This window comes from Anomaloglossus baeobatrachus, chromosome 5, assembly GCF_048569485.1.
Source record: "Anomaloglossus baeobatrachus isolate aAnoBae1 chromosome 5, aAnoBae1.hap1, whole genome shotgun sequence".
Classification (NCBI taxonomy): domain Eukaryota; kingdom Metazoa; phylum Chordata; class Amphibia; order Anura; family Aromobatidae; genus Anomaloglossus; species Anomaloglossus baeobatrachus.
This window is the reverse complement of record NC_134357.1, coordinates 516064443-516082670: the sequence shown is the minus strand read 5'-3', so window position 1 is coordinate 516082670 and position 18228 is coordinate 516064443. Positions and strand designations below refer to the sequence as shown.

General features: G+C 44.6%; 1 protein-coding gene across 1 annotated transcript in view; it reads left to right on the top strand.

The window, feature by feature from the left end:
- Positions 1 to 18228, top strand: part of LOC142312866 (uncharacterized) — a 297096-nt gene that overhangs the window by 132490 nt on the left and 146378 nt on the right. Inside the window, 2 exon segments of the mRNA XM_075351851.1 lie at positions 3661 to 3714; positions 3917 to 4221. Coding sequence (XP_075207966.1) covers positions 3661 to 3714; positions 3917 to 4221 — 359 coding nt within the window.

Here is an 18228-nt window from a genome sequence, read left to right as displayed (position 1 = left end):
AAGTCTTTATTTTGGTCAGAAAGGGGTCACAAGAACAACAGGAACCTTGATAGAATGCAGCCCAGGAGCTGCAGAGGGGGAATCTTTTAGGTTTAACGCAAAATTTCTGATGACAGGTTCAGTTTAACTTTTTCAGCTGCATGGACACTTTGAACTGTGACTAGGTCTTATTTTCGGGGTAGGTCTTATATTTAAGCGTTGCTGAAAACTCCTGCCAGGTCTTATTTTCCGGGTAGGTCTTATTTTTGGGAAAACATGGTAGCTTCAGGAACTGCAAAATGAGGTAATGTATGTGTATGCAAATGTGCTTATATAGTGGAGCTCTGTGTATGGAAATATGCATCTATAGCAGAGTAGTGTAGGTATATATATATGCATATGTAGCAGAGCAGTGTGTTGATGTAGGTTTCCGTAAGTAGCAGAGCTGTGTGTGTATATAAATGTGTGTATGTAGCAGAGCTGTGTGTTTTATGTAAATGTACGTATGAACAGAGTGCATGTGTATATATGTAAGGGTATGCTCTGCCATTCATTACCGTTACTTTCAGTCTACACTCTACGTCTGAACAATGTCTGTAACTTCTCTATACGTCAATAACAAAAATGTTCATATTATAGATGGGGCCTTAGTCAGATCTCAGAAGAGGCAGGGGACAGATATGATGGGTCTAACCCCCTTTGGGAAATGTCCATGTGAGGTTGATTTTTTGGATTTGAGACTAAGAAATCCAGACTTAAAGGATTATTCCCATCTCCAAGATCTTATCCTAATATGTAGTAGGTGTAATAATATTAGCAATTACCTCTACTAGAAATGTAGTATAGTTCTATTGATTCATTATGTCTCATACCTCACGTTCAGGGCATTGCAGGAACTTAGGTATCCATAGTTATGACCATGCATATAGTCAAATTTAGTTAGTTGTTAGTGGTTGTAACCATAGATACCTAAGCTCCTGCAATGCCCTGCACATGAGGTAAGTAACATAGTGAATCAGAAGAACTATGCTGAATTTCAAATTGGAGATATTTGCTAATGCTATTAATATGCCTACGATATATTAGGATGGGATCTTGGAGATGGAATACCCCTTTAAGGGTATATTCATACATTTCTTCATTTGCTTCCCCTACTTAGAGATTTGACTCTTGGAAACTGATTGATCCCGTAGTATTTTGGATCATGCCCCGATTTAAATACATTTTTCAATTTAGTCCTCCTGAGCATAGAAATGACCCCACTTTGGCAATTTAACCCATACTGGTGATCTACCTTTTCTAAATCTAATAAAATCCCTCAATTATTAGAAGAGTTTTTTGTTAACAATAATGGTTGCACTTTGGCTGTAATTATTTGGGATTCTATAAAGGCCTTTTTAAGAGCTCTTCTCATAATTAAATAACATTAACAACGCCTCTAAAGTACTTGACAAAACTCTTAAATCAGGAGTACATGGAGCAGAAAGTCAGTATGTAATTGATCTCTCTGATAAGCATCAATCTAGTTACTTGGATGCTTCCTCTTTCTACCAGTCTTTACACTGGCTGGCCATACATTATAGGTTCCAATTTAAATTGCTTGTTCTCACCCACAAAGCTCCACTGTGCGGCACCCCCTTACACCTCCTTCCTCATCTCTGTCTATCACCCTACTCGTTCTCTATGCTCCACAAATGACTTTCGATTAACATCCACACTAATCCGAATCACCCATTCCCGGCTCCAAGACTTCTCCCGAGCTGCACCAATCCTTTGGACTGCTCTACCCCAAATGATAGTCAACCACAACTTCAGACGCTCGCTAAAAATACATCTTTTTAGGTTGGCCTATCACCTTCCCTAATATAAGTCCGTTCATATTTAGCACCTTCACTATTTCTCCGAACATAATTTTCCGTCAAACTCCACTGCCCCAAAAAACATTACTAAGATTGGCTGATGACAGGCTTTTGCAGCCTTTATCCATCCTCCACTTCTTTGAGATGGCTGGACCACAGTTGTAAATCAGTACCTGTAACTTGTCACACCCACCTCACCCCATTGTAGATTGTAAGCTCTTACGAGCAAGGTTTTCATAGTTTTTGCTTTAATTATTGTATACTCTGTAACTGTTACTTATGACTGTTTGTATATGAACCTCTGAATTGTAAAGTGCTTTAGAAATAAAGATTATTATTATTATTATTATTATTACTATATGTCAGAAAGTAAAATGAAGTATTTCTCCCAGAAAAATGTTGCAGTTACATATCTTTTTTATATACATGTTTTTTTTCCTTTTCTGATTATTTGAACAACACACAAGAAACAGAGGAAAAGGCAAATTGGACATAATAGTACACAAAACTCCAAATCGGGCTAGACACAATTGTTGGCAACCTCAACTTAATATTCGGTTGCACACCCTTTGGAATACGTTAGTGCTATCAATTGCTTCCAATAGCCATCCAAAAACGTTTTACACCTCTCACCTGATACAGGTAAATTATATCCTTCTACTGTGTTGGGGGCATCACAACTTTGGACCTGACCTCAATCAGAGGACAATAAAAGTTTCACACGCCTTATCTATGAACTGCTGCAATATTTACTGCCACAACTGTTTGTCCCCTTTCCATACTGATAGTTCTGCTTCATATCACTTGTCTTATTTACTGTACTATTCTATGTTCTGTTGTATATAAATGTGTGACTTCAGATTTTGTGTTATACTGAGCCTGATGAAGAGACATGCGTAGTCTCGAAAGCTTGCTATTATTACCATGTTTTCAGTTAGCCAGCAAAAGGTATCAACTACTGAGGACTCTCAATTTATTTTAAACTATTTTTTTTACCTCTGAACTGGAATTTTGGACCACACTTCTTTTGCAAACTGCTCCAGGTCTCTCATATTTGAAGGCACCTTCTCCCAACAGCAATTTTAAGATCACTCCACAGGTGTTCATTGGGATTTTGATCTGGAGTCATTGCTGCCACTTGAGAACTCTAGCGCTTTGTTTCCATCCATTTCTGGGTGCTTCTTGAAGTATGTTTGGAGTCATTGTCCTACTAGAAAACCCATGACCTATGACACAAACCCAGCTTTCTGATAAAGTACTTAAGTCTATTCCCTTCTTGTGTACTAATTCAAAGATAGATTCGGATGGTAGATTTGTATGTTTTGCCTCTGCTATACTTAATTTTAAGTGTATTATTGATGCCCTTTTGGTGCCACATTTGCTATGCACCAGTCCTGTGATGCAAAGTAGATTATTATGAATTCTTTTAATATTAGAAATAAGGATCTGACTATTATGGTACATAATTCCTGCAGTACTCAGGGGTGTATGCCATTTGGGCTGGGTAATTTGTCCATCTCCCTGTTTTTGAGGAAACTGCACTTCCTGCTGGGTTAAGCAGGTGACACTTAATTGACACAGAATAGAAACTTAGTCCATATCTGAATTGCATTACAGTTTGTATGGAAATTTAATAATAAGTATTAATATAATTGGAATACAGTGCTATTGACAAATAATAATATTGTTTTTATTCTTCATGATTGTACTAGACGCTTAGATGGACAGCTAATATTTTCAAATATTGCAGCAGATGATCATGATATTTCTTCTTCTTCTTCTTCTTTTTCTTTTTCTTTTTCTTTTTCTTCTTCTTCCACAGGGGACAAACTATTTTCATGTCCAGGATCTGGGAAATGTTACGATAATAAATCAAGTTGTCTTAATGTTTAACGAGAAATCAAATCTTGTTAGACATCAGAGAACTCACACAGGAGAGAAGCCATATTTATGTTCAGAATGTGGGAAACAGTATAGGGAGAAATACAAACTTGAATGCACGCAGAGTAAAAGATGTTTTTAGGTTCAGAATGTGCAACTTTTTTTTTAAAGAAAAGGGCGATCTTGTTGGACTTCAGAAAATCACACAGTAGAGAAGCCATTTTCTTGTTCAGAATGTAGGAAATGTTTTAACAAGAAATTCAATCTTGTTAGATGTAGTGGAACTCCCACAGGGGATACGCCATTTTCATGTTCACAATGTTCAAAATGTTTTATTAAGAAATACACTCTGGTTATACATAATAGAACTCACACAAAGGAGAAGCCATTTCCATGTTCAGAATGTGAGAGATGTTTTACCCATAAATACGATCTTGTTAGACATCAAAGAACTCATACAGTGGAGAAGCAACTGTCTTCTTTTATTTTAAATTATTACATTGTAAACATGTAAAAGAAAACTTACTAGTTATAATCAAGTAAAGTCACTTGTCTACAAAAGAAACAAAGGGAAAATAACTTAGAGTGCTAAACAATTTTTAGAAAATGTAAATGATTACCAATGACCATTTGTTATTAAAAAGCAATTACATTCTTAATGTCTATTTTTTGCCTCTATTCTCCATCCTATTTGACATTCACCATGGAGAGACGCTTCTACATATGATCAGGACAATTATGGGGGTAACCATCCTATGCCCAGCTTATCTCATCTAATTAATAGGCTGACTTATTAGGTGAGACCAGGGGCATACAGAGGAATCATAGGTCCCATAGTAAAACTGATTTGCCCAACCTCTACTACCCCCAATCAAAAACACAAAATAAAAATAATTATTTGGCTTTTTAATAGCCCATGTGCACAGTCACAGAACATTATGACTCCCAACATTTAAAAACAGGGAAGAGGTAAATTGTTCTGGTACACACAGATCGTGCTTTCAGTGTCTCCACCCACTACAATTATTCCTTGCACATTATGGTACCCCAAATATACCACCACATGCACAGTAGGATTTAATTTCCCCACACAATAAAATTATACTACAGTGGATTCACCACATAGAATGATCTTCTCATAGTCCATCCCCATACCATACAATTCCCCACACAGTGCCTATAATGATGCTTTTATAATGCCCTCATTCTGGAGTATGGCCACAGGAACATTTCTGGTCTTTTAGAATCACAAAAGGAGGGATTTGTGGGAGATCATAATCCATTTTGTCTTCTCATTCTCCATTTTAATGCCACCACGTAGCATCTCTACACCACAACTTGTTTACACTTACACATTTCCCAGTTGCTTCTAAATTTCTGAGGGACTGACCTAGACATGCATTGCCTATTCACCCCCATGGCAATTTTCGTGTTTTGCTATCTCCCAACCTGGAATTTCCCAGTTTTCTTTTTTTGAGGGTTTGCATCGGTTCATGTAAATAATATACCTACACTTGTGAACATTTGGTTTTCATTTTATTGGGACGCAAACAACAAATAGGACAAAATAACTGAAAACTTTAGTTTGCATAACTATTCACCCCCCTAATGTCAGTACTTTGTAGAGCCTCCTTTTGCAGCATTTACAGATATAAGTTGCTTTGCCTCGAGCGCTTTCCACATCTTGCCACTGGGTTTTTTGCCCATTCCTCAAGACAAAACTGTTACTGCTCCTTCAAGTTAAATAGTTTCCTCTGGTGAACAGCAATCTTTGAGTCTGACCACAGATTCTTAATTGGATTAAGGTCTGGGACTCGGCCACTCCAATACATTTACATGTTTCCCCTTAAACCACTTGAGTGTTGCTTAAGCAATATGCTTTGGGTCATTGTCTTGTTGGAAAGTGAACCTCAGTCCCAGTCTCAAATCACTATACAAAATGGAGTCGAGAAGGGGTTAAAGCCGCGCATCAGCCGAAATGAAGATGTAACGTGTTGATGAAGATAAACTTTCTTTTATTCCATAGGTCTACGCGTTTCGAGGTAAAACCTCTTCTTCAGGACCAGTACATCAACATAACTTTTATGTTGATGTACTGGTCCTGAAGAAGAGGTTTTACCTTGAAACGCGTAGACCTATGGAATAAAAGAAAGTTTATCTTCATCAACACGTTACATCTTCATTTCGGCTGATGCGCGGCTTTAACCCCTTCTCAACTCCATTTTGTATGCTCATCCACGTGGGGCTGCAGCAGACGCCATTATCTTATGTGCATTAGTGGTTGTGACTATCACAACCCGTTCAGGTGAGTGTATACTTATAGTTTAACCTCACCGATCTCTCTGGTATTACACTATCAGCGCTGCTTATTTTCAGATTTATATAGTCTCAAATCACTGACAGATTAAAACAGGATTTCCTTAAATGTATTTCGCAGCATCCATCTTCCCTTCGACTCTGACCATTTTCCCTGTCCCTGTTTCCAAAAAACATACCCATAGCATGATGCTGCCACCATCGTTTTTCACTGTGGGGATGAAGTGATAAGTAGTAATGAGCGAACCAAAAGTGTAAAGTTTTCGGTTCCTACTGAACAACTGGTATTTGGTGTCATTAAAATAAAGCCTGTTGAAAGGCTATAGAGCAGCCAATTGGCAAGCTTTTCCATTGTTAGCACTTCTCACTCCATCACAGCCATGTCAAGTATTGAATATCTAATGGATGCGCCCTTTCAGGTGCAGTTGCGGCCTGCAATTTTTAGGTTGGGAAGGCCCAAATAACCATGGCTCTTCCTAGCCTGATAGTACCAGGCCCTAGCAGTCTACTTTATCTTTGCTGGTTATCAAAAATTAGGGGGTCCCTATGCCATTTTTTTTTTCATAATTTTTTTATTTTATTTAAATAATTTTAAAAAGCTGTGTGGGATCCCCTATATTTTTGATAATCAGCCAAAGGGAAATAAACCACTGGTGGTTGCAGCCCGTAGCAGTCTGCTTAACCTTCTCATTAGTAAAAATAATGTAAAAGCCCACATCACTTTTTAAAATTATATATTTATTTCTTTTTGCACTAATACAGCTGACTGACTGCCACCAATCACAGATGGTGGCACAAAGGGTGGGTTCGTGTTTAGCAGTTTAACTGCAACCAAACAGTTCCTGACACATACAGTGGGAGGGGGAAGCAGGGAATATTCATGTAGTTTAATGAGCGGGCCAGAAAAGAGTATGAGTTATGCCTTATCTTCGGGGAACACATTATGTATAATAGTCCCGCTCCTATCCCCATTTTACTTCCTTTTGCAGCTCCCTAGCCCTTACTACAACCATTTTACAGCCATTTTACAGCCATTTTACATCACAGAACTTCGGGTTCCCATTGACTTGTCTGGGATTCGTTGTCCAGGGTCAAAAAATTTTTTCAGGCCCAGCAAAAGTCGGCAAACCCGAAGATCCACAGGCGCAGCCTGTAAGCAAAGTGCCTGTAAGCAAAGTCTATGGAGTGTCAGAATGATGCTCTATAGACTGTCAGATTCCATGAACTACATTGGACCTACTAGGGATTTTTTATTTTTTTGGGAATAAAGTGGTGAACAAGGGTAAGTCTCTAGTTTTATTTCTCTATGCTTGTGTGTTTTTTTGGGGGGTTTAGTTTGTGGACTTCAACGGATGCGGTGGACTATTGTAGATTACCTAGGCTGCAGCGGACCTGCATAGTTTTTAATTTTTTTTTGTTTTTGTAATAAAATGGGGATCTAGGGAAAGTATTAGTATTGGGTAGTGTTTATTTTAATAAAGGAGTTTGTATGTGTGTCTTTTTTATTATTACTGAGCTAGTAATGGGGGTGTTTCCATTACTAGCACCAAGGCTTGATGCCAGCTGTTTTTGGACAGTACACAGCTGAAATCAACCCCAAAAACCAATTCCCCAATTGCCACCATACCAGGGCATCAGGAAAAGGAAAGGTGAAGTGCCAGAATTGGAGAAACTCACGATGCTCCACTTCTGGGGCATCTAAGGGCTGTTTTTTTGTACTTTGAAGAGCCCATTAACTATAGACTTTCCCAGCCTAATAATATTAGCCCCTAGCTTTCTGCTTTAGCTTTGCCTTCCATTTATTTATTTATTTGGTTAAAATCTGCAAACTATCATTTATCTATCATCTTTTCATATCTTTAAAGGGGGCTTTACACACTGCGACATCGCTAACGATATATCGTCGGGGTCACAGTGTTTGTGCCGCACATCCGGCGTCGTTAGCGACGTCGCAGCGTGTGACAGGCTGGAGCGACCTAAAACGATCGCAAAAAAGACAAAAATCGTTTGTTTTGGAGAAGTCGTTTAATTACAAAAAATCGTCAGGTAAGTAGCGATGTTGTTCCTCGTTCCTGCGGCACCACAAATCGCTAAATGTGACACCTCAGGAGCGACGAACATCTCCTTACCTCCATCCCACCGGCAATGAGAAAGGAAGGAGGTGGGCGGGATGTTCGGCACGCTCATCTCCACCCCTCCGCTTCTATTGGCCGGCCGCTTAGTGACGCCGCAGTGATGCATCTCTCCCTTGAAGGAGGGATTATTCAACGTCGCTGAACAGGTATGTGCGTGTGACGCTGCCGTAGTGATAATGTTCGCTACGGCACCGATCACCACATATCGCACGTACGACGGGGGCGGGTGCTAGTGCGCACGACATTGCTAGCTATAGCTAGCGATGTCGTAGCATGTAAAGCGGCCTTTACACTTAAAAATTAGTAATTCTTTGAATGCATTTAATTGTGGTCCGTGTCACACAGATGGCACAGCATACATACAGACAGACACACACAACTCTGCTGCATACATACAGACAGAGGCACAACTCTGCTGCATACATACAGACACACACAACTCTGCTGCATACATACATACAGACAGAGACACACAACTCTGCTACATACATACAGACAGACAACTCTGCTGCATACATACAGATACAACTCTGCTGCATACAGACAGACAGACACACAACTCTGCTGCATACATACAGACAGACACACAACTCTGCTGCATACATACAGACAGACACAACTCTGCTGCATACATACAGACACACACAACTCTACTGCATACATACAGACACACACAACTCTGCTGCATACAGACAAACAGAGACACACAAGTCTGCTGCATACATACAGACAGACACAAACAACTCTGCTGCATACATACATACAGACAGAGACACAAGTCTGCTGCATACATACAGACAGACACAACTCTGCTGAATACACACAACTCTGCTGCATGCATACAGACAGACACACACACAACTCTGCTGCATACATACAGACACATACAACTCTGCTGCATACATATAGACACACACACACGGCTCTTGGGGGCCCACACACACGGCTCTGGGGGCCAGCATATATGGCTACGGGGGGGGCAGGGCATACACCTGGGGGGAGAAGCCCATATAGCTCACTGGGGCCCATAAACCAGGTGGCTGCGAGGGAACATACAGGTCGAGTTGGGGGGAAGGGTGTAGCACATACCGCTCGGTCACGGAGGAGAGGGAGCCCACACAGTGCCGGAGGGAAGCGCTGTGCTGGGGGTCGATGGCTGGCACTGCTCCTCCTTCATCTGTGGGACTGAGCAGGATGCCGTGCGGTAGCTTCACCCACAGATGAACCTCAAACCAGGAGGACACAGCGAACGCTGTGGTCTGCGCGCCTTAAAGGGACGGCAGCCACAATTTCCTGCTGAGGACTGCAGTCCCCGGAACTCGGCCCAGGGGCAGCAGAACTGAAAGCGAGTGGCCAAAATGCCGCCGCCCTGACACGTGCCGCCTGGGGCGGACTGCCCCCTCCGCTACACCTCTGTGTGTAAATGAGTTCTTAGTGTGATTTGCAGTCCAAAGATGCATTTACATATTTTTTAACAGACAGCACAAAATTTATTTTTTTACAATTATTTGCTTTTGCGTCTAAAGATTGTATATATAATTTGTTTCTTTATTTGTATTATGATTATAAATGTGTCACATGTATTTCTATTGTGTGTCCTGGCTTTGATCATCTCCAGGGGGTTAGATGAGTAATTTCCTTGGATCACAGCTTCCTTTACAAGTTGTTTTATATACTTCTTCATATGATAGGCTGAGGAAGAAATCAGATTGATTTTAAAAGGCTGCCTTTTAATAAATGTTGTTGTTTCTTTTTACACTCACTGCTGTGTCCGGCGTTGCTTCCGCTTCCGGTCCTCGGTGCAGTTGCAGTGCATAATGAGTGGGAGTTGGAAGCAAGTGACAGCAGTGCTGGAGACATCAGCGGTGAAGAAGGTAAATATATAAAAGCATTTTATGTCACAGACATGTGGTTTTCTTCGGTAAGTGTCACACTGATATCACATGGATCACATCAGTGTGCGGTCCGTGTGACACCCGTGCTGCCAGAGAAAAACGAACATGTCGCCGTGTGAAGCACACGAACACACGGTCCATGGGAAAACACACAAACCCATTGATTTTAATGAGTCTACGTGTGCCCCTGTCTCTGGTACGTGTGAAAACAGACATCTGTGTCTCTGCTACATGTGATGTGTGAAGGGGGCCTAAAACTGTGTCTGTTTCTGCACATGCCAGAGACACATGTAGACCCATTAAATTCAATACGTTTGTGCACACGTACGTCTTTGCACACTGACCATGTGGATCACATGTATGTTCGTGTACTCCACATGGCGACATGTCCGTTTTCTGCCGGCAGCACAGATGTCACACAGATCACACATTGATGTGATCTGTGTGACACATACCGGAGAAAACACGTCACTTAACAAAAGAATTTTTATACTTACCCGTCTCTGGTGCTGCTGGTGCTTCTGGGTCCGGTCACTATGCTCATGAATATTCACTGCACTGACCGAAAACTGGGAAGCAACAGCAGTGCCAGAGACTACAAGTTCATGCTGTCTGTGTGCTATCCGGATGTCACATAGATAGCACACGGAGAACATACACATGGATACACATACTGACCTGCCTCACGGAATGTTACACACGTGCGTTAAATGCATGGAAATGTGAAAGAAGCCTGACACAAACAATGCTCCACTATGTCAAAACACTGCTCTGCCCCATCCACCTCGTAAATACACCGCTCCGCCCTGTCCACGCATGGCTTCACCTCATATACACTCTGGACATGCACAGCTTTTTGTGTTTTTGTTGTGTTTATATTTGTTATTGACCAAAGGGTGTGTTCACCTACTTTAACGCCACATGCACACTTTCAATATTTGGTGAGTTGTTTACCTCAGTATTTGTTAGCCAAAGCCAAGAGTGGGTTTCTATTATACTTTCCTCTGATTGTTCCTCTCCTGGTTTTGTCTTACAAATCCTGAGGTAAAATCTCCCCAAATCCTCAGTGTGTGCACTTGTCCTCCTAGAGGAGCGCGGGGCCTTGTTGGGCTTTCTTGTAGTAATACATTGGGGTGTGGCTCCCCCGGGCTGTGCTCCTTTATCCTCCCAGATAACCCCACACTGGTTTATTCCCAGTCACACATGGCTCCTCTATCTTCCCCTGTCAGTCTGAGGCCTTGGTAAGCACAGAGAGGTGAGTCCCTGGAGTTGGGGCCTCCACATTGGGCACAGCTTGTCCTGGCTGGATGGATTTAATGATTTTTGATAATATAAAATTGGTAACTAAGAGCCTCATGTTTTATACGTGTATAGAAGGAATTCATGTAGTCATTAATGGCGGTGTGCTGACCCATCGTGTATGTATATGGTTATATATCACCACAGCTTATTTGTGCTCCTGTACATTAATACTACAGGTGTGCGGCTCTGAGCTTTCTTGTATGGATAATGTGACATCATCACAGGTCCTGTAAGCACAGAGCAGCCATATCTAGTGTATAAATACATATATACACTGTTCTGTTAAAATACCCACCCAAGAAAATGATTTGAAATTATATAGAAAGGGAAAAAAAGGTGTGTAGGGGGGGAGGAGTATAATAGATGGACTATAAATAGTGGTCAAGCATCATATAAATGATAAATCTGCATATGAAAAGTGCACTTCAGACCAAAATCAGTTTTAAAAATCACTTATTAAAGTCGCTATTAAGAGTTATATTAAAAATAATCGCAAATGGCCACAAGGTGGCACTGCACAACAAGATACAGAGAATTAAGCTGCTATATTAATAGCATTATAGCTAATATTATCTAATTGGCTATGTTCGTATTAGTGGACCAAAATTACATGTACAAAAAAAATGTAGTAACACAGCAAGATGGTAAATAATTATACCGGTGCCAAATAATTGATAATAGCTATACATGCTATAAAAATAAAATAAAATTTATATGGTAGCAGCAAGATGATCAGTAAAAAATCTATAGTACCTGTATCCAGTGCAGTGTCACAGTGGGGTGGTGGGACTGCGCTGGATACAGGTATAATGATTTAACACTTGCCACTACTATGTGCACTTTCTTAACCTGATACTGTGAATTAACCACTCTACTGCCAATGCTATAAATTAGTGATCCCCAGGGACTGGCTTCAAGCATTGGGGGCTTGGCTGCCTCGTACATGGAGGCCTGGGGGGCTTGGCTGCCTCGTACATGGAGGCCTGGGGGGCTTGGCTGCCTCGTACATGGAGGCCTGGGGGGCTTGGCTGCCTCGTACATGGAGGCCTGGGGGGTTTGGCTGCCTCGTACATGGAGGCCTGGGGGGCTTGGCTGCCTCGTACATGGAGGCCTGGGGGGCTTGGCTGCCTCGTACATGGAGGCCTGGGGGGCTTGGCTGCCTCGTACATGGAGGCCTGGGGGGCTTGGCTGCCTCGTACATGGAGGCCTGGGGGGCTTGGCTGCCTCGTACATGGAGGCCTGGGGGGCTTGGCTGCCTCGTACATGGAGGCCTGGGGGGCTTGGCTGCCTCGTACATGGAGGCCTGGGGTGAATTATATACAAGGGGGGTGATAAGATACAAGCATTGGATGGGGGAATGTTTTATGCTGAGGGAAAAGGGCTCTTTGCCTCAGCACCCAGGTTTCTCATGCTCTGATATGGGAAAGCTGTGTGCTGAGGGAAAGATGTATAGCAGAGCATGGGGAACCAGTGTGCCAAGGACAAGATGGATATCAGAACATTGGAAAACTAGGTGCTGACAGAGGGATTTCAGATCATGGAATATCTGGGTGCTGTGGGTTAGAGCCAAGTGTCAGCGTCATTATCCCGTACCCCGAGTGTCAGTGTCATTGTCCTGTACACCAAGTGTTAGTGTTCGTGGAGGGGGGGCCCAGGTCCGAACTTTGCATCGGGGCCCATCAAACTCTAGTTACGCCACTGGCTTTGGTCATATGTGTCGGGTCATGGAAAACATCTAGCAGTGGGGGAAAGAAGGCTGTACACATGGCATTCTTGTCTTTGTTCTTACCTGAGCAAATTCTACAAGTACTGTAGCAGCACTGTACATTGAGCCTCAGTGTACTGTACAGTACTGCTACTTAGCAGCACTATACACCAAACAGTGCACCCCACACAGTATAATGTTCCCACAGTATCCCCATCCCCCCTACACAGAGTAATGCTACTGCAGTTTCGCCATTCCTACTGTGCTGCCCCAACTTCAGCAGCCGGGCTGCTCAGATCCGAATCTGCAGTGGATTGAGGGATCTCCGGACCCGGGGGTCCTGCGGACACTCAAATAAAAAGGGGATGTAATATGTACTTGGGATTGTTGTAGATACTCCATGACGCCACCCACGGTGTGTGGTAAGGTGGAGTACCACCGCTGCTATTGGGGAGCCCCCGGGGGTGATGGAGCTGCAGCTAGGTGTTTGACCCCTCCGTGGGTAGGGGTGGATGCCCCGGGGCTCGGTGTCCAGAACACGGGAGGTGATGGCTGCCGGTGGTGGTGTGCCGGGCCGGAGGGTGTTGGTGTACTCATGATTAAATGATTGCACACAAGTCCGCTGGTAAACTAAGGTGTCAGTGGCCAGCTACTGCCTCCGGGTGTATATGTGACGCCCTGGCCGGGCCAGGTAGTCATAGATAGGCCCCTGCTCTACACCTTTCCCTCACAGGTGACATCAGCCAACCTTCAAAACCCTAGTTACCCCCCTCAAGGCTAGATGGACACCAGGGGGCGGAACCAGGCGGTTGGAAGATGCCCACCAAGGAGTCTGGACAGCCCGGAGCGGGAAAGTAAACAGTTCAGTTCAGTTTAGAGTTCAAGTTGGAGAGCAGTGTGGGCTGGAGCTGGGTGCAGCTCCAGCAGAGGCGAATACCCCAAATTGAGCGGCGCCAGGGTAGGAGCCCTGATGCCATTGGCTAGGAGGCAGACGGCAGTCTCCGTCTGCAGGAGCCGGGAAGACGGCTCGGTGGAACCGAGGTGGACAGGGTAGTGGCCCGCCGGTACCGAGCCGGGGAACCGACTCGGAAACCGGAGCACACAGGGCGGTACTCGGACCCTGAAGCCAGGACCAGAAGCGACTGGAACCGGTTAATTTACCAATTGGGTGGGACAGGACCTCTAGTCCTTGCCTCAAAGTCCCTATTAGAAGACAGCAGCCCACCGAGGGCGATGAAAAGGCCACCGCCAGGGCTCAGAGATCCCACCGCCAGCGGGCAAGGGCTCCTTAGGCCACATCCAGCCGGGAGCGGACTCCTGAAGTTGCAAGCACAGGCAGTCCACCATTACACAAAGGTACAGGAGAAAGACAGAGACCACCAGCCGGGTGGGGGAACCAGAACGCAGCCGGCTGCGGGCACCGACCACAATCACCTTGGTTTACCAGAGACTCGTGTGTTTCCTTCAATAGTGAGTACACCAGCACCCTGCAGTTGCCCATATCCCTGCACCAATCCCCCCAACGGGTCCCTGGGCCACCATCCCTGCCCACGGAGGGGTTAACAACTTGCTGAATAACATCTCCCCGGAGTGCCCCGTCACTGCAGCGGTGGTGTCCAACCTCACCACATACCGTGGGTGGCATCATGAACTTAATACGGCTCAGCCCGTACATATACGTCCTACATTCACCAATACAAACCCCCCTTTTTTGATCGAAGTGACTGCGAGACCCCTGGGTCCGGAGACCCTTGAGCCACCCACAGAAGGTCCGGATCCAAGCAGCTCGGCTGCTGTAAGCGGGGCGACATATATACGGTTCCCACATCCGGCTGGTGTACCAATGTCTCTTCCTCCGACACTACGTACTTTTCTCCTCTTTTGGACAACCTCGTGTAGAACGGGGAAGTCCTCTCCCGGTTCTGTTTTTGTTGAGAGATGTGCCCGCAAAATCTGACCCGTGGGATCTCAGTGGGTTGTTGTGGATACCCTATCCCCCGCGGTGGGCTGCCATTTAGCTCTATCTGGGCTCACACACCGGAGCAACGTCTGGAACCTTGTCCCCGGCCTGGTTAGAGAAGGGGCTTGCAACAGTCTTCTAACTAGGGTCCAGGTACCCCGCCCATGCACGGTTCCGGACCGGATCTCCGCTGTCGGTACCGGCAGGCTCCAACCCTGCCACGGTCCACTTTGGATTTCCCGCGACGGACTCCCGTCGGCTTTGGACACGGACCACTGCTTGCCACCTAGCCAGTAGACCAGGCCTGCTACCCCAGCTCCCCTTCACTAGGCACTGACTTCACTTCAACTTGAACTTCCACTTGAACTGACTGGTTCCCTCCCCCGAATCCTAAAGACCCCTATGTGGGTGCTCCCAATCCGCCTGGTCCCGCCCACTGGTGTATCCTTCCTACCCTGAGGGGGGTGGCTAGGGTTTTGTGGAAGATGGTACCTAATGTGGGATGGTGTTGTGTGTGGGGTGTACTGTTTCTCTGTGACCACCTGGCAGCGCCAGGGCGTCACACTACCACACACACAGTATAATGTATCTTCATTCACCAGCACCACTTCAATGGTCCTACCTACTCGGTTATCTTTTCTGTAGTGATAATGAAGCGACCGGTGGTAGGGCCGCGGGTGTGTGTGTATGCTCTATTCCAACAAAATCCCCATACTCAGATTTTACCGGTAGTAACATTTCTTTACTATGAAACATATTTATAACACAGTCAACCGAACTATCTGCGCACATGTGTATGGTGGAGTCCCCGGATCTTCACTCCTTCCGGGTACGCAGCAAGGAAAAAAAAAAAAGAAAAGAGAAAAACACAAAGAAATGGCGGCAACTTTCCTTAACTTTCCCTACAATCACGTACCAGTCTATCCCAGAAGAAGATGCCGCTCCCACGTCGCAGGCCTGGAGTCTCCCGATGATGGGTCCCGGTGCAGCGCTGAAAGGATGCAGCTCCTCGGTCTTCTCCTTTGATCTTCTCCCGCTGGTAACGGATTCTAGTCAGTCTCTTAGTCCCGGGGCACACCGAGCAGAAGAAGGGAGGTCACGGTTGCACGGATGGCTCCCTTGTGTCGGTAACGGCCCCTGCACTTGCACTCAGGGTGCGATGCTCTGCAGTCAAGTTGTCACAGCCCCTGGATATGCAATCCGGGCGCGATGCTCTGCAGTCCGTTTAGTTCCTCGGTGAAAACAAAGTCCTGCAAACCGGGGGTGGCAGAAACCACTTTCACAGGGTGATTCTTCCAAGAATCCGGTTGCAAAAGAGCCCTCTGTTCAGGGAGACCACACGTAGCTCTGTGCTGGCTGAGCTCCGGGTCTGTACAGTCCTCCCGCTCTTTTTCTTCCTGGTTAGAACACACAAGCTGTAGGGGATTTCCCACCTCTGTGTCTGTGATTGCACAATCTGACACTGCCCCCTTGTGGGCAAGTGCTGAAGCAATGTTCACATCCATTTCTACATTGATGATGCAGTCTGAATGGTTGATCCCATTACAATAATATGTCACAAAATTGAACACAAAGATCCGCAGGTCCCTGGTCCAGCTGCCAAGTAAGTAATCTCTGACCAGCAGACCAGAGCCCTGTGATCCTGGCCTGCCACAATGTCTTGTGTGCTGTGCTACATGTCATATGTCCACTGAAGCCAATAACTGTCCTCATCAGTTGTGCCTGCATGTACGACTGGCTGCAGGGTTTATGTGGATGTATGAGACATCATCACAGGAGCAACAGTGCTAGTATGGTCAGGATTGTTTTTTTTTCTTTTTCATTTTAATTCTGGATCTTTAACCCCTTCACGACCTATGGGGTCCCTCAGTTGGGGAGGGGTTCCTGACCAATGACGTATGGATACATCATGGCGATCACGTAGGGCAAAGGGCTGTGCCTGCATGATCTCCCTTGGGAGTTTGACATATACGAAAGCAAAGTCCCGACTCTTATAGCCATTAGCAGAGCCTGCATTGCCCCGGGCTGTTTACCGCTTTAAATTCTCCGGTCAATAGTGACCAGCACCTCCACAACATGATCACGGGGAGCCCATTTGTTACCATGGCAACCAGAGGTTGTCATGATGACCTCCGGGTCAGCCATCTACCACAAGCCTCTAAGATCATGACTATGGAAAAGTTGACCCATTGATGTGCTGGTTCGCAGAGTTTTGTTCGCACTTTAGTGAAAACTTTGGTTCATGGGGGCTGGAAAAGGAGGTAAAATGGGGATAAGAGCAGGACAATTGCCCTGCAAACAAATGTGGGTGGACTAAATAGACAACAAAATGACTTCGGGTCACCCTTATGTTTGATAACCAGCCCAGGTAAAGTAGATAGCTCGGGGTTCGTATGATCAGGCTGGGAGGTCCTATGGTTATTTGGCCTTTCCCAGCCTAAAAATAGCAGCCAGAAGTGGCATCCATTCTGATGCTTTGTCCGGCTCTTCCTGATTGCTCTGGTGGAGGAGTAAAAAATTTGGTGTTGATGCCAGCAAAGAATTGATGGCTGGATTGATGTCTAGTGGTTAGCAATGGAGAGGGGTCTATCATATACTTCCATTACTAACCCGATAAGTGTAGCGTTAAAACACACACACACACACACACACACACACACACACACACACACACACACACACACACACACACACACACACACACTTACGATGATGAAAACTACTCCCTCATTCACCAATTAATAAATAAAAATCCTCAAAGTTTCGACATAATCCAATAGTGCAATGCGCTATGTAGCAGGTATGGAATTTCTCATGCTTGTATGAAATTCCGGGTCTGTGGCTGACCCCAAGTGACCTATGGAGCCTCATTCTTAAAACGAGGCTCCACAGGATTAGGTGGATGTTGTATGACATTATAACATTGGATTACATAAAAAAAAATGAGGATTTTTATTTATTTATTTTAATAATAAAGGGGGAATGAGGTAGTGTAGATGAGTCTTTATTGAATGAAACAAATTTTTTTTTCTCCTGTTTTTGCTTACAGAGTTAGTATTGTAGGTGTCTGATAGACTCTCCACTACTAACCCCTGGGCTTGATGACAGCTGTCAATTTGCAGCTGACATCAACCTTTCAAGTATTACCTGGTTACCACTGCACCAGGGCAATTGGGAAGAGCCGGGCAAAGTACCA